Genomic DNA, 20644 nt, shown 5'->3' on the forward strand with positions numbered 1-20644 from the left:
TAAGCAACGACAACCGGCGTATAGGACGTTGTATCAGGCGCACAGATTTGCAAAAGCCCAAGCTTTAGCCAAGGAAGTCAAGCCATGGAGGACCCGTTAAGTCCTGAACGCCGGATCCCCTCATGCGGAGACCAGTCCGGCCCGTTGCTCTGCAGAAGACCCCTGTCGACGTGCCGCTGGCAATTAGTTCTGCAGCAGGCCGTCAGTATTCCCATAGGGCCAGGCTGCTCTCCACAGGCAGGGCTCCCCTCACGGCGAGTCTTTACTTGTCCATCGATGAGGTCGCCTCCAACGGCGGTGCAGAGGGGGGGGATATTACTCCGACATGCGCAAAAATAGCAGCATCCCATGGTAAATAATATGGAGGTCCCCGCACGACCAAGCAGGCTAAGCAGTGAGCAGTACCGTGTAACTTGCCGGCTTTTCCGGACGAGGCAGCTTACAGCATGGGGGGTATCGTGACTCCTGTGGACCAGAGTAGATCAGTAGATACAGACTCCGATGCAGGCCCACTCTAGGCAGCTGGATTCCTGCAATGCTTTCTAATCCTGACTGCAGTAGTGATTGGCCGGTAGAAGCCAATTTGCACCTTTGCAGCGATGCTTGTAGGGTTTAGACTGATTATGTCGAGTCGACTCAGCCCTGTTGCCGTCATATCACGTCAACCAGCATCAAACAGCATAACAAAACGCATAATATACCAGCATACTAAATCAGAAGCTCCAAACTGGGCAGGTTGAGTGAAATCATGTCCAGTACTCGCCAGCCCGACTATTTTCCTGGACTTCGAGTGCGCACAAGTCCAACCCGTCGCATCGTACGGTCGCCAAAGCCCCACAGTCTGCAGACTCAACGGTCGGTACTCGTGAATATTGCACTCGGAGGGATCGGTCGGTCATGTCGGAATCAGCCGTGGACGCCGATTGTTATACAATCCTGAGGTTTGACCGGTCGGCGCTCGCAGCTGCAGCTGGTGGCCATGTTGCAGAGTCCTTGCAGTGAATTCAGCGGTGAATAAATGAATATACAAGGCACTTCGCCTCTTCTACGGGCCAAGGGAAGAGGCGAAGCGACCGAAACTACAGTGTTTAATGACCGAAACTACGGTGTTTAATGGAGTTGCTGCAATTTACTGTTGTGATGGTACGATCAAGCCCTACAACACCATTCTGACCGCCTGTATGCAGTTTCCGAATCTTATATATTAAAATCCAACAGCGCAAGGAGAAGAAGCGGTCAGACGAGAGAAGAGCTGCAAGACAGTCCTGACTCCTGGGGCTCATCAGGGGCTGGAGCCAGGACGGTTCAGGGCCCAGCGTGGCGGCCCTGATTGGCATTCCATTCAATCCAGCCAGTCCATGTGGGCCTGCGTGCAGTCTGATTGGATCGGAGGCTCTAAAATTGGATGATCTTCGGCACTTTGCGAATTTGGTGTCTGAATTTTGGTGTTTGGAGTTTGGGGGCCTGTCTCCAGCTTTCATCGGTCGGACATCGACATCGACAACTGACAAGCACACTGCCAGTCGTCTCTGCCAGTCGTCTCTGGCCAGCCCTAGACTGAAATGGCCTTCGACTGCTACTGCGCCATCTGCGGCGTCGGCTTCTCAGGAATGCGCATTGGCTCGCCCTCCGATGTCACAGCCGCGCGACGACAGCAGTATGTGGACAGCGTCTCTCGCGCTACTACGCCTTTAACCCCCCAGGAAGACGAGTCGATATACAGCTACGACCCGCGCTTGGTCGATTCGGAGAGTGTCGTCTGGACATCCGAGGTGCACTGTCTCGGAGTGCACGACGTCCAGGGCAAGACCAAGTAGGCAATCTCAGCATGCGAGGACTTTACATACATCTGACTGCGTCTAGAGCGTTCGTCTCCGGGCCTGGATATTACGCAGATGCCGTATGTTTGCTCCTTTTCTGTTGATGCAGCCGAACTGACCGTCTCCAGGGCGAGCTGGCTGTGAAGATGGGACAGCGTGCAAAGCGAACATACTTCAATTGGTGACAGCCCACGCTCCGTGGTACTGAAAACGCTTCAATCTAACTTGTTTTCCTTCCTTGAAGCTACGGCTTTGGCACAGACGAAGCCCCTGGCCCCGTGGTGCCATTCCACTGGTGCTGTTTCCAGATCCTCCTCCGCTCTCTGACAGGCTCTGATGCTCCCAAAGACGCCAACCTGGACGTTCTTTACGATGCCATGATGAGCCTGTGCAATGTATCAGGGTCCGCGCTGCGACTTGCATACGGCGACCATGTTGCGCATGCACAAGGACAGTACTGGCAGTGTCTCCCTGGAACAGAGGTAGGCACCATCGCAACCAGCGTCTTCTAAGCAAGCTCACTGATAGTTTTTCAGTATTCCGTGCGACATCCCACAGGCGCAGCCGGCTTCGAAGAGCTCGCACGGATGCAGATCGAGACCACAGGCAGGCTCCGCGCACCTTCAAAGCACTTTGATATCGGCAACCGACAGCCCAGAAACCCTTTCGGCGCGCTGCCAGCTGAACTAGTCTACCAGATCTGCTCTTTTCTTCCAGGCGAGTCACTGAAGTCTCTCATCCAGGCCTCTGCCTTCATCCACCTCGTCACCCAAGACGACTACTTCTGGAGATGCTTCATTCAGTCGGACATGCCGTGGCTCTGGGAGAAGCAGGTGCTGCGCCAGTCAGACACGGACCTGAACCACAAGCAGGTCTATATCTGGCTGGACGCAATCACTGCTCCGAAGTACGGGCTGGAAGACGCGACGCTGATGGGCATTGCCAACCGTCGGCGCATCTGGGGTGCTTGCGACGAGCTGTCTCGGAACTACAAGGCACAGTGCCAGTCAACCGAGTAACTTCGCCCATCAATTCGTTTGGCTTCGATTTCGCACTAGACTCGTTATTTTCGAAGGCGAGCCTGATGGACGAAGTATCGACACCTCCTCGGTCGACCACTTTACGTTTAACACGATCAACACAAAATAGACCATTCACGGCGTTTGCACATTGCATATTGCATATAATATTGGTGTCCCATTCTTTCACTCCGGTTTCGATTCCCAGTTCACCCTTGTCATTCGTCGATTAGCCTCGTCGCAAATATATTTAGACTATACCAACCATTATGGAACTACATGTGGAAAATTCTCTGCAAAGTGAATACCAAAAGAACGCATAAATTCTCATTAAACACAGATATGTAAGCATATTTATACGCTGCTATTCCCAAGATAGGAGCAAGCGAGGTTTCCTGGTGACATTATGGTGAAGACTTCGTTTACTGTACTAACGGGAGTCGACCTTGCTACTTTGACATTGATATAGAAGGTGAAGAGCTACCCTTCACTGGGATTGTCAATCTACCTGCTTGTATGTATTTTATTTGCCAATGCACTTCCACGCCAATCAACAATGAATGGCATTTCGGGGTAGCTGCAGAGCAATGAAAGGCCTTGCAGCTTCCATTCACCTGGATGCAGAAACATGTATCAATAAGCTCGTATAAATGAACTAATCTTAAACAAGCCAGGTATGCTGCAGAAGTCTTCACTTTACTCTCCTTGAGTTAATGCGCGCAGTCTCATCAGAAGGCCGACTGCATCCAGCTCGACAATCGAAACACAATAGACACCGTGATAACACACCAACAAAGAAGTAATCCACGCAATCAACACTCACAAAGAACGTCCCTTTGATGCCGCAACAGCTGTTCTGACACTCAAATCCGTCTGCAGTCAATACGCCATTATACCACCGCGATGAAGAACAACCCCTGAGACCCCAAGCCATACCACTCTATAATGCCTCCGTTGCACAATCAAGGCATTTACACTCCATTGTGTCTCTATTCACCCAGCCCTTGCAGTCTCTGCATTTTATAAGAGGCGACAAGTGTCCAGGGGCATTCCGATACTCATTAAAAGTCCGTCCTCCAGCATCCACAGCAGAACCTCAACACAGCCTCCAGCAAACCATCCTATAGAACGAGTATCACATACATCAGTATGTCCGTCGCTAACCGCGTTGTCTCGTCCATCACCGCGCTCGGCAGACATCTGGCTAAGCTCATCGCCGTCGTTCTTCCCTCCATAAGGCGCAAGCGCAAGAATGCCGCGAAATCAATCCCACCTAAACTGATCATCTTCGACTTCGACGGGACTCTCATGAACACTATGGACGCCATCAAGGAAACCTGGGCCCACGCCTTGAAAACCCTCCTCCCAAACTTCGACCCCTCCACCACCGAGAAGGAGCTCGAGCGCCTGATATCCTCCGGTGCCGCAGCCCGCGTTACGTTCGACACCCTCTGGCCAGCTGAACACCGTGACAGTCTAAACATTGATTATTGCATCAGGGTCTTTCGTGAGCTATACATAGAGCACGGACTACCCCTCCAGAAGGCCTTTCCTTGCGCCAAGGAGGTTCTTCTGGCCATTGCGTCTCGCGAAATCCCAATGGCAATCGTGAGCAACAAGGGCGTCGAGATGATCAAGACATCACTGAAACAGCACGGTTTGGACGGTATCATCCCGGACGAGTACATCATCGGCGATCCGCTCTACGGCGAGAACAGGAAGCCGCATCCGGCCTCCTATACGGACATCCTTGCGCCGAGGTTTCGCGCTAAGACTGGTGAGGACCTCCTGGCGGCGGAGGGCGATGTTATCATGGTTGGCGATACCATCTCTGATATCAAGTTTGCGAGGAACATTGGGGCCAAGGTGTGTTGGTGCTCGTTTGGGGACGGAAACAAGGAGGAGTGCACAGGGCTGCAGCCGGATTTCACCATTGCCACACTGGCAGATCTGACTGAAGTGATTAATGGGCTTTGATATGTTCAGACTCGAGAAATAGTGGAGTTGTTACAGCTATTTATTATACTCCATTGAACGAGAGCTTGAAACCACAGCGCCGTTTCAAATACAGTATTTAAGCCAATTCAATTCAATTCATTCAATCCAAGTTGATTAAGCCGTTGTAGCTCGATGAGTTCCCGCTATGTAGGTTCAATTCAATTCAAGCGACTCGAAGCCATCAACGCCGTTTTACATACAGTAACTATCCCATATAAAGATCACTACTCCGTTCCTGCCTGTTCCTTTCTAATTTGTTATCGTGGCCCCCGGTTGACTCTGTAGCCGGCGGCTTGCTTAGGACCTCCTAATCCCGTCTTCAGCACCTAATTCCATGGCCCTCAGGCTGTTTGCTCCCCAGCTGGCTCCGAGGCCAGGTAGGCCGGCACCCGGTGATATCTTTCCAGGGATGCCTCTACCGCCTGGGCCCGGGCAGCTTCGCTCTGGTAATAAACGCAGGCTTTCGACCACGCTGCATGTGCGTCACCACAGTTAGCACACCTACGGCTTATGTCTGCCGCCTGCTTGCGTGGACAGTCCTGAGTCTGGTGATCCTCCGCACAGCTGGCGCAGGCAGTTTAGTTAGGACAGGTACTTCCTATGTGGCTATATCTCTGACAGTTATAGCCATTGCTTGATGCGGGCTGATTGGTCGTAGATCCGCGTTCTCAGGACCGTAGCGTTCTAGATAATACCTAAATCTATCGCTTTGTTTACTGCTTACAGGTTTATAAACTCTATCATAATCGATGATTCCTTCTTGCCGACGGCGGCCTTGGTGGGCTAACTAATGTGGTTAATCCTATAGTCTAGTCCCCACTGGCTGGTGTTGTTGTTGGTCAACTGGTTGATAATAGCAGATATATTGCCCGGCAGGTTTATGGCCTTTACCGGGACACCGTCGGCTACCATCCCTTAGGTAGGAATCCGTATCTTAGCAGTCTTGTCAATCCCCGTCGCCTACTCCCGGTAGCGGCGTGCCACCTCTGCCTGGACGGCGGAGTCAAGTACTAAGCTTAGATTACCTGATTTAAGCTGACGGAAAGGACACGCTGGCTAAAGCCGGGCTGCCAGCGGCTTTACTAGCCTCCCGGAGGGCGCGGTTTGCTTTCTTAATAATTTCTAGATTCTTATATTTGCGGTATTATTATATAAATTAGGTACTTAGCTTGATAATAACCTCGCGGTCCTGGTCAAGGTCTAAGGGCGTGGCGCCCCTGGAACTGCCGGAATCATGAGATAACTAGTAGTAAGCTGATAGTGGTACCTCTCTGGTAATATCAGTATAGATTTAGACTCTTGTAGAGACTGTTTAGAGAGCGTTCTTCAATATAATGATATCTTTCTAGATATTGCTGATGCCCGCCTGAAGGTTAGTGATAGTATATACCTACCCTTAATCTAGAGGGTTCTTTAGGAGGTTATCAGCAGTACTCTGGATATACCGGATAAATTCCTGAAGAACTTTAGGGATTCTATAATCAGGCTAATATCTGATTATCTCAGCCAGGCGCTTTAACTATATTATAGAACATGTTCATAACATGATCATGTTTAGTAATAGAGTATTTTTGTGATATAGCTAAAACTAGCTACTCTATTAATAGCAGCGCCATGTTAACCAAGACTAATTAAGATCAGTATCAGTCGATTCGACAGGCTGTCACGAGAAGCTTGCTTTAATTTAAAGCTAAATGAGCGTGGTTTCGCGGCGTAATTTCAAAAATTTGTTCTACGAGGAAGTTTTTTTTTTTTTTTTTTGTTCTCATAAAATTATACAGGCTTGCGTATCTAAGTTCACCTAGATGAGAACTTGCGATTATGTATAGGTAGGCTTATACCAAGACCAGATTGACCTACTGCTAGTAATTTATTATCTATTCTCTGGTTAAGTAAATGTCACGGCCCTGGCCACGTGCCACGCTAGCGCCCACCGGATATATATTCCGGCCACGTAGTTAGTTTAGCACCTCACGCTTAGTTTTCTTGCCATAATCGACTTATTGCTTAGAGTTGGTTCCAACAGACCACGACGGTGCCTTACAGCTTCAGGCATCAGCGCCTTACAGATATGTGATCTCCACTACATAATGACATGACTCAATAATGAGATCTTTCTATTTTCACGACCATACAGACCCTAGCTTGATTCTAACGCCCCAGGTATCTATGCTGTTGACAGGTCTAGAGCCTCTACAATCAATCATGCGTACTGAGAACGATCATTCCATCCAGGCCTGAGATACTCAGCATCAAAGCGAGGATCAAAGCCCGAGCGATGGATACCCAACACTTTCCAGTCAACATCAACCGCCGCGCCCCCCTCTTCCTGCCCCCAGACACTCAGCCCGATGGTGTTATCACCATTGTAGTTCAGAATGCCCGGGAAGACTGTAAGTACCGTTAGCACGCGCGTTGTCATACAACTTCTGGGAGAAAACTCACCAGGGAAAACATTCTCCTCCGAGATCAACGGGATAATCTTCGCGAATTGATACCCGTTAACCCACAGCTGAGCCCGCAGCTTCGCCTTATGCTTTGTATGCAACTCGAATGCTAAACTCGCATCATAGCCCTCGGGGATGTCCAGCGGCACGACGGTGCGGTAGAACCGCGCATCCGCACCCACGAATCCATCCTTCGGAAGGCCAGACACCCACTCGCTGTCATCAAAGCCGGGAAGATGCCAGCCCAGCCGCTCAGCATGGAGTCCGCCTTCATTATACGTGCCCCGAATAGGTTCGATGAGATTATTCCCACCTGCGTTCCCGGCGACTTTCCACGAGGTAAAGTTTGCGGCGGAGCCATCGCCTGCTATTATAGTCGCGTTAAGAATTCCTCTTGGGTCGATCATGCCAAACCGTTTCTCTTTCCCTGACGTATCCTGAATCACGAGGAGGACGTTTTCGCCCTCGGTGTTGAGCGTTACGCTTTCGAAGGAGATGTTTAGTTCCCCTGTGCTGTTGACCATGGTGCCGAGGTAGGAGCCGACGAATTGCCCGTTTGCGTACGCTGAGAAACCGCTGACGCGGCCGCCGATTACGCGGAGGTAGGCTCCTGAAGGTGGATCGCTCTCTGAGGCATTGAAGCGGCCGCGCCAGAGGAGGTGGCCGGCTTGATAGCCGTATTCGTCGGCGAAGAGGGCAGGGAAGGTATCTGGGGGGGTGAAGTGGGGAGTAGTCTCGTGGTCGGCATCTGTGGGGGTTTTGTCAGTAAGAGCACCCAGATAAGTTAGCTAGCTGGATGAACTTATCACTTACTAGTCCATCTAGAGTCATCATAGTCTGCCTCCTTCTCAGGGAGCCCGTTTGCGACCTTCCAATTGTCAAGGGAGGGCAGCTGCGCAGCAAGGGTCTCGACGGTAACTTCCGGTGCAGCAAGATTCCCAATCAGAGTGCCATATCTAGTCTTTCGAACCCGAAGCTTTGAGCCGTTGAACGTAGCTTGTTTGATCTTCTTCGGGGCCCAGATCTCAACTGGGGTCTGCTCTTTCCAGTCACCCGTGATGTGGATGGTGTTCCCCTCGATCTCAGCTTTGCGGACAAGATAAGGTCCGTGAACGAGGACTGGATCTTGTTAGGTTGTGTTTACCAAATAGAGCGATTCTAGGGGTTTCCTTACCCGTTGAGTTCTCCCACGCAAGCGGATCGTTATCCAGCGTCGGAGCCCAAAACTCATACGCGGCCGCGCGATCAACAATGACAGCTTGGACATCATGGTTGTAGTCGATGACCGTCTTCTCTTTACCTATGACCGCGTTCGTGACAACGCCATTGCGGGTTCTGTCGAACGTTGTTTTCCCTCCGCGTCTCTCGCTAAGCACCTTGCCAGACTCTGAGCCCTTGAGTAGAAACTCACCCTCTTCACCCTCTGGCGCCCAGAAGACAACCACCTGACGGTCTCCCAAGTCTGAGACAGTAAGTATCTCCAGTGTAGTATACGTGATCTTCTTTCCGGTGTGGCCGATGCTGAAGTCTGTAACTAGAACTTTAGAGTCTGTCCCGTCGAGGGTAATCGATCCCTTGCTGGGGATTCTGAAGTCACCAACTTCCGTGGAGACATCTAATTTGAACTGAGTCCGCTCGCGCGAAGGCGAGTAATCGTGGCGTGTAACATAGAACCCAGCATTGGTATCCGGATTGCGCAGCTCAGTGGCCGTAATATCCTTGTCGGTCGTGTAGTCTGTGCTATTCCCAACATGGTTGACTTTGGAAAAGTCTCGAGCAACACGCATGAAAAGCCCAAAGAGCTTAACTTCACTGTACTTATCCCCGATCAAGCGGTTCTCATGGATAGGCGCAGAGTAGTCGTAGCTAGTGCCGACCTCCGGGAAGGCAATGTTGCCCCAGTTCGTTCCACCGTAGAGCATGTACAGGTTCACGGCTGTGACCTTTTGGGCGAGGTTATGTCTGTAGAAGAGGTTCACAAAGGCTGGCCCTGTGTGGTTCTCGCATCCACCCTTTGGTCCGTTCCAGGGATTGAATGAGCCGCCTTGGAACTCCATCAGGAACGACGGCTGCGTCTCTGCGACCTCTTGGAAGTGGGTGTAGTATTCGAATAACGTGTACTGCTCGATGTCGCCGTAGGTTGAGATGCACTGAGAGAGATCACAGGTCCAGCAGGCCGGGTAGTGGTCAACCCCGTATACATCGACCTCGCCGCCAACATCACTAAAGTCTTTGGACCAGGATCGGGCCCACATGGTCGGGTTGTTATGGGTGAGAGGGACATCAATGTCCCATTCCCGATGCTTGTCCTGAAGAAGTTGCATGTAATTGATAGCCGTGATATTCGGGATCGTGGTCGCGGTATCGAGCCACTGGTGCGCGAATTCATTCTCAAGCTGCCACATGATGACTGGCCCGCCGTTGGTAATCAGGTATGGCCGGACGTACTCGGCTATCGCGCTGGAGTAGCGAGTCCAAACTTTGGTCCAGGCTTGATTGTCGTCTCGCAGCGCGCCGTACTCTCCTGTTGTTAGCCAGCCAGGGAGACCGGCGCCGTTTGCCTCTGCGTTGCTATACGGACCGGGTCGGTAGATGACATATAGACCAAGCTCACGGGCAATGTCGAAGGCAGGAGCGAAGTTGTGGGCGCCGGTTTCGAAATCGAGGGTCTCGTTGTTGGGGGCGTGCCACCCCCAGTTTTCGTAAAGACCGATGCCGTTGAAACTGTGTCGTTAGCATAATTGGGTGTTCAAATCTGTCAAGTACATACCCAGCGGCCTTAATCTTTTGAAAGATGTCACGCCACAGCTCAGGAACAGGGATTCGCCACAGGTGCATCTGCTTTGTTAGCCATCCGGAAAGGAATCATCCTGAGGAGCATGCATACTTCACCAGACCAGAGAAACAATCGTTGTCCATTGACAATAACACTATAGTGGTCCCTGTTGTGGGTCAGCGCAAGCCACTCTCTCTCTCTCTCTCCATACCGAAAACAAGAGTACCCACCACTGGACCACTTCATTCAAGCCGTTATCGTGTACAGGCCAGTCTTGGGCCACGGAATGCGCAGCGAGACCAGCAAGCGCCGCCAGACTGCCCAGAGTACGCCACAGCTTCATGGCTGCGAAGTACACTCTTGCTGCTCAGAAAATACTGGTCGCAAGCTGCTGTAAAATAAATAGTTGCAATGCAACATCATTTCGTTTCTCGTTGAACCTGCTCGCCTTATATACCCGAATGAGCATCTCATGATCGACCGAGAACCTGCCTCCCCTGCTATTTTCCCGATCTCAAGATGCCTATTTGCCCAATGCTCCATCCCCAGGGGAATAGCGATCCCCGCATTTCGGTGTCTCTTACCCCGGAGACGGCACATCGTGGTCAGCCAAGAGCGTGTATCCGACGGAAGCAATCCGGATGACAAATTCGGATATCAATCTCGAATTGTGAAGAGAGTCGATTTGACGAGATTGGATCAGCAGTTGCGCATGCTTCTAGCAATACAAACGGTCCCTGAATCTACTCTGATTTCTTTCCGTGGCCGAACCGTCCTTCTCCTCTTTCTGTGACTGGGGTCTAAAAATGGTAACGGCAGCCTCTGCCTTCATAACTATGCTAGCCTAGTACATTTTGCGTGAGGCCACTGGGGGTTGGACAGTAGTTATTCAATGAAGTATAACTATACCCGGGCGTAGCACCAGAACCTACGACGATTCTTGGTCTAGCTTAGCTGCTCCATTCATCAACTTGGCCTAAGATATGATCAACTCATTCCAGAGATTAATTGTTTGTATATATCTTAAATCCTCCCCATCCCAACTTCTACTCTCGCTTGCTTCACCACTCACGCAGCTCCCCACAAGGACCTCGAAACTCAGGAGTAGGCCAAGCCTCCGCATCCTTCGACAATTGCCTAACCTCTTCCTCGTTAATCTCAATCCCCAACCCCGAGCCAGATAAGACATCAAGATGTCCATCGGTCACAGTCCACACTTCCGGATTCGTAATATAGCTCGTGATATCTTGCCCAGTAATGTTATAGTGCATACCAATCCCCATCTCCTGGATCGCAAAGTTCGCCATTGTCGCGTTGACCTGCACATTCGCCGCAAGCGCAATAGGACCTAGAGGGCAATGCGGAGCAACACCAACATCATATGTCTCAGCCATTGCTGCGATTCGCTTCATTTCTGATATCCCGCCGATGTGGCATATATCTGGTTGCAGGATATCCACGCTGCCATTCTCCAGAAACGGCCTGACGTCCCACCGACTATGCAGTCGCTCCCCGAGGGCAATTGACACGGTCGTCAACTCTGATATCTGCTTAATCCCACCGATATGTTCAGACAGGAGAGGCTCCTCGATGAAGAGCGGATCATGTGGTTCAAGTGCCTTAGCCAGACGTTTAGCCATAGGCTTGTGAACCCGCCCGTGGAAGTCAATACCCACGTCCATCCCTAGTGCTTTTACAGCTTTGACTCGACCAACAACCTCATCGATGACTGACATTGAGTCCAGCCACGCTGCATCTCCCGTGCCATTCATCTTGACGGCCTTGAATCCTTGTTGTTTGCGGGCTTGCCTGTATCATTATCAGTTGGCTTCTCTGGGTTTAGGGTGAGGACGTACGCCTGAGCTTGCACGTCAGTAGGTGTATCACCACCGACCCAGGCATATACTCGAATTCTATCCCTAACCTTGCCACCCAGTAGGTGATAGATTGGCACTCCAAGTTTTCTAGCTACTTACGTGTCAGCCAGCGCTCTTTCTTCCATAGTGGCCATGCAGCCTACGTCAGCTGGTGAAATGCAGGTACACACCTTTGAGATCCCACAACGCAATATCAATTCCTGACAATGCGCTCATGAATACTGGCCCTCCGCGGTAGAAGCTCCCTCGCCAAGAGAGCTGCCAAATGTGTTCAATGTTCCTATTTGACAGTCAGATTTTGTAACAGGGTTGTTAAGAGACCACTGGTTGGAGCTCACTTACTCGGCGTCTAAGCCCTTGTACCTCTCGAACCAGGCATCAAGACACCCTTCTACCGCATTCGTGTGGCCCTCAAGAGAAGCCTCGCCCCAACCAACCGCGCCAATATCGTCGGTGAGTTTGACCAGCAGCCAGCGTGGAGGAACGCGAAAGTATTCCATGGTTGCGATTTTTCCCATTCTCAAAGGCCGGCAATTGTTACTTGGTACTGAATAGTGTTTGACTATAACTTTGAATGTGAGAAAGACTATTTTTGCAATACTGGGTAAATATGAAGCTTTTACCGGCCACTGTAATATCATCCCTTTGGTGGTCGATAATAATCTGGTCATCCTTCTCTTGGCTTTTCAGGCAAAAAAAGCTTGGTTCTCCTGAGCCTTCGTCGAATATCCGACGGATAACTGAACGATTGGTACATAACTTCCGGCGGATATCTGACGAATGATCTTTTTGGTTGTAGTATCGGCTCCACACGGTAAATTACAACAAACCAACCCCATCTCTATGGATGGGATCCCCAGGATTGAGCTCTTCCCCCCCAGGGGGAATTTGGTCAGCGGACTATGTATGCCATGCGGATTGTAAGGTCTACTCCGGCTTTTGATATGCTTTAATGCCTCTGACTCTTACCGAGATTGCTCGGATTTGCGTTCGTCTTTCCTTCATCATTGCATTATCTTTATTTTCACATCACTGGAGGCTTCTTCAAGACCAGACAGTTCGATATGCCCACAACGACTGAGGCCGTCCGTGGCACGGGTGATATCTCCCGGATCGAGGCCCCTATCACTTGGAAGGCCTATGTTATTTGTGTCTCTGCTGCCTTCGGCGGTGTCTTCTTCGGCTATGACATTGGCTGGATGTCTGGTGTGCTCGGCATGCCCTATGTTATCCAACAGTACACCGGTCTCGAGTATGACTTCAACGCGGGGGCGCCTGTCGATGCGTCCCGTCCGTTCACGGTTCCTTCCTCCGACAAGTCCCTCATGACCTCGATTCTGTCGCTTGGGACGTTCCTCGGATCACTAATTGCCGGTGATCTAGCTGATTTCTGGGGCCGCCGTATCACTATCCTCCTTGGATGTGCAATCTTCAGCTGTGGCGTTGTCTTGCAGACCACGAGCAGTGGACAGTTGGCTGTGATGACACTAGGTCGTTTTGTTGCCGGCCTAGGAGTTGGGTTTGAATCTGCTGTGATCATCCTATACATGTCGGAGGTTGCACCACGCAAGATTCGCGGTGCTATCGTGTCGGCTTATCAGTTTTCTATGTAAGACCAACGCACTGCCCTGGTGAGTTGGTACTGACTGATACCTTACAGCACCATTGGGTTATTGCTCGCAAACTGTGTTGTATATGCCACTCAGGAGAGAAACGACACTTCGTCTTACCGCATCCCCATTGCTGTCCAGTTCCTGTGGGCTCTTATGCTTGGGGGTGCTTTGTTCTTGTTGCGTTCGTTCCGATCCTCTTATACTATGAGAGAAACACACTGACAATCCACAGCGGAATCCCCCCGGTACTTCGTAAAGAAAGGAAAGATCGAGCAAGCCACCAAAGCCCTCAGCTGCATCCGCGAACAGCCCGCCGACTCAGATTACATCCGTGACGAACTTGCCGAAATCATCGCAAACCACGAATACGAGTCCCTCGTCACCCCGGACTCGGGCTACATCGGCTCGTGGCTTGTCTGCTTCAAGGGCCCGATCACAAAGCCCAGCTCGAATATCCGTCGGACCATCGTCGGCGCCGGCGTCCAAGCAATGCAACAACTCACCGGCATGAACTTCATCTTCTACTACGGCACCACCTTCTTCCAACAACTCGGCACAATCTCCAACCCGTTCCTCATTTCCCTAATCACAACCCTCGTCAACGTCGTCTCCACCCCGCTCGCATTCTGGACAATCGAGCGTTTCGGTCGCCGCCCACTCCTGCTATACGGCGGCCTCGCCATGTTCCTAATGCAATACATCATCGGCGCCGTCGGCACCGCGCAACCAGACAACGAAAACGCAGTCAAGGGCATGATCACCGTAATCTGCTTCCAGATCTTCTTCTTCGCGACGACCTGGGGCCCCGCAGCATGGGTCGTCGTCGGGGAGACTTTCTCGCTCCCGATCCGCTCGCGCGGTGTAGCCATCTCCACTGCGTCATGTTGGTTCTGGAACTGTGTTCTTGCGGTCATTGCGCCTTATATGACTGGTGATGAGGAGGGGGCTGTGAATCTAGGACCGAAAGTTTTCTTTTTCTGGGGGTCGCTCTGTTTCCTGGGCACGGTATTTGCATATTTCCTGGTTCCGGAGATGAAGGGGCTGTCACTGGAGCAGGTGGATCGGATGCTTGAGGAGACGTCGCCGAGGAAGAGTGCTGGATGGGTGCCGAGTACGACGTTTGTGCAGGAGATGGGGCATGTTGATAAGGCGGTTGTCGTTCATGCGGAGGATGATAAGCAGGCGGTTTAGGGTTCACATCCTGTCACCATTTCTGAGAGTTGACTCTTTTTTTTGAGTATTCTTTTCTCCGCGGATTATGTAGCAAAGTAGCTAACTGAAATGGGTTTGTATTTCAGTCTACATAAATATCAACCCATCAATAAGGTCATAGAGTATCAGATCATACAACCAAGAATGCTCGGCGTAAACCACACCCCCCGAAAGCATCCCCGCAAGCTGGAGGCGGAACCGCAATTTCAGCCGAATTGCCAAGACGGAAAACACTACTTAGATGGCAGCCGACCCCCCTGGATTCCTCCAGATCCCAACTTCTCCGATCATGAACCCCGAAGACATCCCCCATACGACCCCAGCAGCCACACCGCGATCTTCCGACGGATGGTCTCGACCAAACAATCGTGTCCGCGTCACGCGTGCTTGCGATCGGTGCAAGAAACGCAAAGTGCGATGTAACGGCGAGCAGCCGTGTCGTGTGTGCGCGGAGGCAGCCGCGACCTGCTCCTACAGTGCCCCATACACCAGGGGCAGACGACGTGCTGTTCGGGTGACCCGAAGCAGACCCCAAGACCCGGTCGCTATAATCCCCCAGACTCAAGCCGCCAGGAGTAATCACATCTCTTTCTCCGCTCAAGATGGGCAGCCAATGCCATCACTACCGGTACCGCCTGGCCAGCCGATCTCGCGTGCGTCACCAGAACCCCCGGAGACAGACCTCGAGGGGAACTATGTCGGTCCTTCATCAGGCATCGCATTCATTTTTAGAGCTCAGGAACGGTTTGAACGGCCCGTGTTGTTTCCGCGGGGCTTTTCTGTCTTCAATTTCGGGGATGCCCCGCTGCCGTACAATGAAGCTTCCTACTCGTCTCTGGATCCCACCGTGCCCTTATTACTCGACCGAGGGGATACTGTACGGCTAGTTCGGAGGTACTTTGACTTTGCGGTCCCTGTCGATCGGTTCCTGCATCGGCCTACTATTGGGCGATGGTTCGATGAGTTCTATCAGACCAAGGGTGTCATGCATGATAGGGATGCTGCACCTGCGCGCACAGCCGTGCTGTTCATGGTCTTTGCCATTGCGCAGGAACATACTGTCGCGAAGCCGTCCCCGGCTGAAGCTGATATTAGGTATGTCAATTTGCGCCCTCTCACAAATTGGATAAGGCAATGCTAATAACTACAGTGGACGATACTTCCAAGCGGCAAACCACCAGCTGTCGAAAGAGCAAGGACCCGTTCGACTCGCAAGTGTCCAGGCTCGGTTGTGCCAATGTCTCTGGCTTCTATCCCAGTCGCGAATCAACCACTGCTGGAGTCTGTTTGGGACCGTTGCTCGGCTGATCTTTGCCTTGGGCCTGCATCGTAATCGGCACGCTTACTCGAATTCCATGACACAGATAGAGATTCAATGCCGGCGCAGGACATTTTGGAGCGCCTACAGTCTTGATAATTACCTCAGCACAGCTCTTGGGAGACCACGAACATTCAATGACAAGGATATTGACCAGGAGCTCCCTGCTTGTCTCAACGATGAAGAGATACATAGTGGCATGGACGTGTCCGGCCCTTCTAACCACGAACTATCTGCCATGTATGGGCCGGTCAGCTATGCTAAGTATACCTCACCGTGAGATCCAACCGTCGTGACAACTGACATATCTACAGACTATCGCAAATACTAAGTGGCATTCTCACCGACCTCTACTCTATCCAGCCGATGTCCATCATCGAACGGTTCGACCAAACCGGCAAGTACATGAACGAGCTGAAAGCATGGCGGACCCAAATGTCCAGCTTCCTCGACCAGGACATTTCCAACTCTGCACCATTGATCCCGATCTATCAGCGACAGAGAAATGTCCTCAATCTGGCCTACTGGCATACAGTAATCCTTACCAATCGGCCACTCTTGCTCACAAGTTTCGCAAGGTTGAAAAGTAGCACCCGTGGCCCACGACCGGACCGGAATGAGCGAACAGCACATTTCCAAGAGAGTATTAATGAGTGCCTGCACGCTGCCATGGAGATAGTTGGGATTGTGAACTCGATGATTCAAGCGAAGCAACTCTTCCGAGCATTCTGGGTATGGTCCTGCCAGCAGAGACTGTCGAGAGATGCTAACAACCACAGTTCACCCCCTACTTTGCCTTCTCCGCGTGCGTTATCTTGTACGTGCATACGATCCAGCACAGCAACGAGCCAGAAGATGTATACCAGCGATACTTCTCAGCCGCGGAGCGTTGCCAACAGCAAATCGCCGAGATAGCTGAGGTAGGATCACTAACGTCGCGGTACTGTCTGGTCTTGGAAGAGTTGGGCGCGGAGGCTGTACGCCAAATGACCCCGGGACATCTGGAGGCTCACTCTGTACAGCTCTATCCTGCATTGGAAACGACCGGTACAGAGCCGAACGGTATGAGCTACAATGGCGGAGGTATGCCGGCGGGACTCTCAGCATCGATTTCGAACCTAGTAGCATTGCAACAATTGGATGACTTTCACGTTAGTCCTAGTGCGTCTTTGGAAGACCTGACGGGATGGGGGCAATTTGAGTCGATGGTAAGTGGTCCTGACACGCATACCGGTTGTCCCGTCAGTTAACCTGATGGCAAGGTCGTCTCTGGATTCGATGGGTCTTTAGGTTTGTAATTGACACCAAGGATTTCTCAGCGGAATACGAAGACATCTGGAGTATAACGAAGGAGGCGGAGAACTATTCTATCCGACGGAAGATTGTAGCCAATCAGCACACTGTTTGCTTTCCGTCGGGAACCAACCGCCCCTCGGACCCCGCGTGGAATTTGCCCGAGTTTGAATCAGCTTCATAACAGCCCGGCATTTACCTTCCTGGCTGAGCGCATGTCAGACTCTTCCGAGAGTGCTTGATAGGCAATGTCCCTCCAAGGCAAAGTGTATGTTGTGACTGGCGGCGCAAGTGGCATTGGTCTCGCAACAGCCAAGCTCATCTCCGAACGCGGGGGCACCGTCTGCATTGCGGACGTCAACCCGACTACTCTATCCGATGCAGAATCATATTTCGCAGCGAAGACACCCGCTGTTCAATATACGATAACACAAGTCGATGTCTCAAAGAAGGACCAAGTCGAATCCTGGATGACTGGTATTGTAACTAAGTACCAACGTCTCGACGGGGCCGCCAATATCGCGGGAATTGTGGGCAAAGACCATGGCGTCAAGGCAGTATCAGAACTAGATGACGACGAATGGACTAGGATCCTTAGCGTGAATCTTACAGGACTGATGTACTGCCTCCGAGCCGAACTTAACCATATCGCTGACGGCGGCTCAATCTTCAACATGGCCTCCATCCACTCCACAGTCGGTACGTAATCACTCTCTAATATACCGCCATCGCTGCGCGTTAACTAATGCGAACCAGGGATCGCAAACCACAGCGCCTACGCCACAAGCAAACACGGGGTCCTCGGCCTTACCCGCGTAGCCGCCAAAGAAAACGGCCATCGCGAGGTCCGCGTGAACGCCGTTGCGCCCGGACCGATTTATACGCCCCTCATGCAAGCGCACTGGGATCGGACTGGCCGATCTGCTGATTCGCCTTTCGATGAGCCCATTGCGTTTCCGAGACAGGGGACCGCGGAGGAGGTTGCGGGCGTTGTGCTGTTTTTGCTTGGGCCGGATAGTACGTTTGTTAGTGGGAGTTGTTATTCGGTTGATGGGGGGTGGATTTGAGCTTACGGTAGCTTTCAAGATAAAACAAGAGTAAGTGTTGTGACGCAGAGGACTTTTATGTAAACATCCAAAACAGCGTCCATATACTGTAAAAAATCAATCAACGGCTTCCAAGATTTTCAATGGGGATCTGAGCCATTGCCTACCCAATCTTGAGTGTGGAGCCCTAGACACGCATGACAAGCTTTGCGCCTGCCCTAAACGGCAACGTGTCAGATTTTACTCTATTCCTCAAACCCACAGAACTGGGCATTCCATGCGCTCTGTAGACCTCGTCTGAAGGCGCTAGTGTTTCAGCCAGCGTAATCCATTGGGACCCCTACGGAGACCTATTTGAACGAAGGAATAGAAACTCACATGGTCGGTAAACGCTAGTATTATGCCTGCAGAAAAGCTATCTAATCATACATAATGAATTGCTTTATTTCACCAAATGGTTACTCGTCCCGAGCACTAACATAGAGGTATAAGCCTTGCTCAGGTGTTGTATACAGGGCCTGTATAACTAGGGATGATGGCTCCCCTAAACCAGCAGACAAAGGAAACCAGAAGCATTGTACGTACCTTACAGAACAATTGGATTGTCCTCCTCTCCTTCTTCCTCCTCATCCGAAACCAGGTTGATCGTATCCATGAATTTCAGATCAATTGGCCTCTTGCAATTACCTCCCACTAGGTCCAAGTTAATTGGACAATCTGCTATATCCTAGTTGTACACCCTAACCCCTTGCAGGAGGACTGTCACGACCGCCAAGGCCGCAGCACGTGACCCCTATCAACCACCGTCGACCACCAACAACATCAAGCGACGCAGCTCACCACCACGGAATCGATAGATCTAGATCCTTTGCAGGTGGCCAAGCAACACGTATTTCTATTTAGGAAGGATCTACAGAAAGACCTACACAGCTGCCCAGCGCGGGGTTGGGCAGCTGAGGGATAAGTCGGACCAACACCAATCCGCCTCCGGAGCGCCTCCGGAGCACCTCGGGGAAAGCAATCTATATAAGACCTCTAGATATCAATTCTCTTTAGAAACTCCAAACAATTCATTCTATTTCCGACGAAGACTTCTGATTAGTCGAATCAATACTCCTATACTCCGTTGACATCGCTTAGTAGTTGCTAGATCCTTGATGTAGGTATTTTCCTTGCAGCTTCTGATCGGTCACCGATGGCCTTCAATTCACCGGCTCCGCGAGACCGTAAGGTATACAAAGTAGAGTACATGCGGTAATAGTGAAATCATAGAGTTCTAATCATGGTGTTGTTATAATATCAGGCCAACGTCAGGCCACCTTAGAGTTTCGGGAGTGAACCGGTATGATGCTATGACACCCAGGTAGGAATTCATACCATAGCAGCCTTGTCAATCCCCATCACCTACTCCTGGTAGCAGCGTGCCACCTCTACCTGGGTGGTGGAGTCAAGCGCTAAGCTTAGATGACCTAATTTAAGCTAACAGGCAGCTAGGAAAGATATACTAGTTAAAGCTGGGCTGCTAGCAGCTTTACTAGCCTCCCGGAGGGCGCGTTTTACTTTCTTAAGGATTCTAGGTTCTTATATTTACAGTATTACTATGTGGATTAGGTACTTAGCTTAATAATAACCTCGCGGTCCCGGTTAAGGTCCAAGGGCGTGGCGCCCCTGGAACTGCCGGAATCATGAGATAACCATTAGTAAGCTGGTGGTGGTGCCTCCCTGGTAACATCAGCATAGATTTAGACCCTCGCGGAGACCGTTTAGAGGGCGTTCTTCAATATAGCGATATGTTTCTGGATGTTACTGATACCCGCCTGAAGGTTAGTAGTAGTATACAGTATACACCCACCCTTGATCCAGGGGGTCCTTCAGGAGGTTGTCAGCAGTACTCTGGATATTCCGAACATGATTGTGTTTAGTAATGGAGTTCTCTCGCGATATAGCTAAAACTGGCTACTCTATTAACAGCAGTGCCATGCTAACCAAGACTAATTAAGATCAGTATCAGTCGATTCGGCAGGCCGTCACGAGAAACTTGCTTTAATTTAAATCCAAATGAGCGTGGTTTCGCGGCGTGATTTCAAGAATTCGTTCTGCGCGAAGTTGTTGTTTTCTAGTAGTCTCTCAGTTGACATGCTACAGTAAATATATTGGCGTGTCATTGGTATCTCGGTTAAGGCCATGTTGTCCTTAATCCGCCTTCGGTCGGTGCTATTTTGGCC

At 51.1% G+C, this 20644-nt stretch overlaps 7 protein-coding genes across 7 annotated transcripts; 5 read left to right on the top strand and 2 right to left on the bottom strand.

Moving 5' to 3' along the window:
• Window positions 1-1562: 1562 nt before the first annotated feature.
• On the top strand, window positions 1563-2839 carry APUU_60926S (uncharacterized protein; the record flags this gene model as incomplete). Its single annotated transcript, XM_041694220.1, has 5 exons — window positions 1563-1813; window positions 1864-1900; window positions 1949-2001; window positions 2065-2302; window positions 2357-2839. 5 exons carry the CDS (start codon window positions 1563-1565, stop codon window positions 2837-2839), a joined length of 1062 nt encoding a protein of 353 aa, XP_041560072.1.
• A 1149-nt stretch (window positions 2840-3988) lies between these two features.
• APUU_60927S (HAD family hydrolase) lies at window positions 3989-4816 on the top strand (the record flags this gene model as incomplete). The annotated part of the gene is made up of 1 exon (XM_041694221.1): window positions 3989-4816. The coding sequence occupies one exon, from the start codon at window positions 3989-3991 to the stop codon at window positions 4814-4816; it is 828 nt and encodes a 275-aa protein (XP_041560073.1).
• Window positions 4817-7040: 2224 nt separating this feature from the next.
• Window positions 7041-9689, bottom strand: APUU_60928A (glycoside hydrolase family 35 protein; the record flags this gene model as incomplete). Its single annotated transcript, XM_041694222.1, has 4 exons — window positions 7041-7228; window positions 7283-8032; window positions 8098-8403; window positions 8459-9689. 4 exons carry the CDS (start codon window positions 9687-9689, stop codon window positions 7041-7043), a joined length of 2475 nt encoding a protein of 824 aa, XP_041560074.1.
• A 1432-nt stretch (window positions 9690-11121) lies between these two features.
• Window positions 11122-12437, bottom strand: APUU_60929A (uncharacterized protein; the record flags this gene model as incomplete). The annotated part of the gene is made up of 4 exons (XM_041694223.1): window positions 11122-11869; window positions 11917-12028; window positions 12108-12217; window positions 12280-12437. The coding sequence occupies 4 exons, from the start codon at window positions 12435-12437 to the stop codon at window positions 11122-11124; spliced, it is 1128 nt and encodes a 375-aa protein (XP_041560075.1).
• Window positions 12438-13001: 564 nt separating this feature from the next.
• On the top strand, window positions 13002-14741 carry APUU_60930S (sugar porter family MFS transporter; the record flags this gene model as incomplete). Its single annotated transcript, XM_041694225.1, has 3 exons — window positions 13002-13546; window positions 13598-13731; window positions 13783-14741. 3 exons carry the CDS (start codon window positions 13002-13004, stop codon window positions 14739-14741), a joined length of 1638 nt encoding a protein of 545 aa, XP_041560076.1.
• A 262-nt stretch (window positions 14742-15003) lies between these two features.
• On the top strand, window positions 15004-17557 carry APUU_60931S (uncharacterized protein; the record flags this gene model as incomplete). The annotated part of the gene is made up of 5 exons (XM_041694226.1): window positions 15004-15857; window positions 15913-16344; window positions 16395-16812; window positions 16860-17288; window positions 17390-17557. 5 exons carry the CDS (start codon window positions 15004-15006, stop codon window positions 17555-17557), a joined length of 2301 nt encoding a protein of 766 aa, XP_041560077.1.
• Window positions 17558-17621: 64 nt separating this feature from the next.
• Window positions 17622-18440, top strand: ABA4_1 (SDR family NAD(P)-dependent oxidoreductase; the record flags this gene model as incomplete). The annotated part of the gene is made up of 2 exons (XM_041694227.1): window positions 17622-18072; window positions 18130-18440. 2 exons carry the CDS (start codon window positions 17622-17624, stop codon window positions 18438-18440), a joined length of 762 nt encoding a protein of 253 aa, XP_041560078.1.
• Between the last annotated feature and the right edge of the window lie 2204 nt (window positions 18441-20644).

This window comes from Aspergillus puulaauensis, chromosome 6, assembly GCF_016861865.1.
Source record: "Aspergillus puulaauensis MK2 DNA, chromosome 6, nearly complete sequence".
In the NCBI taxonomy this organism is placed as follows: Eukaryota; Fungi; Ascomycota; class Eurotiomycetes; order Eurotiales; family Aspergillaceae; genus Aspergillus; species Aspergillus puulaauensis.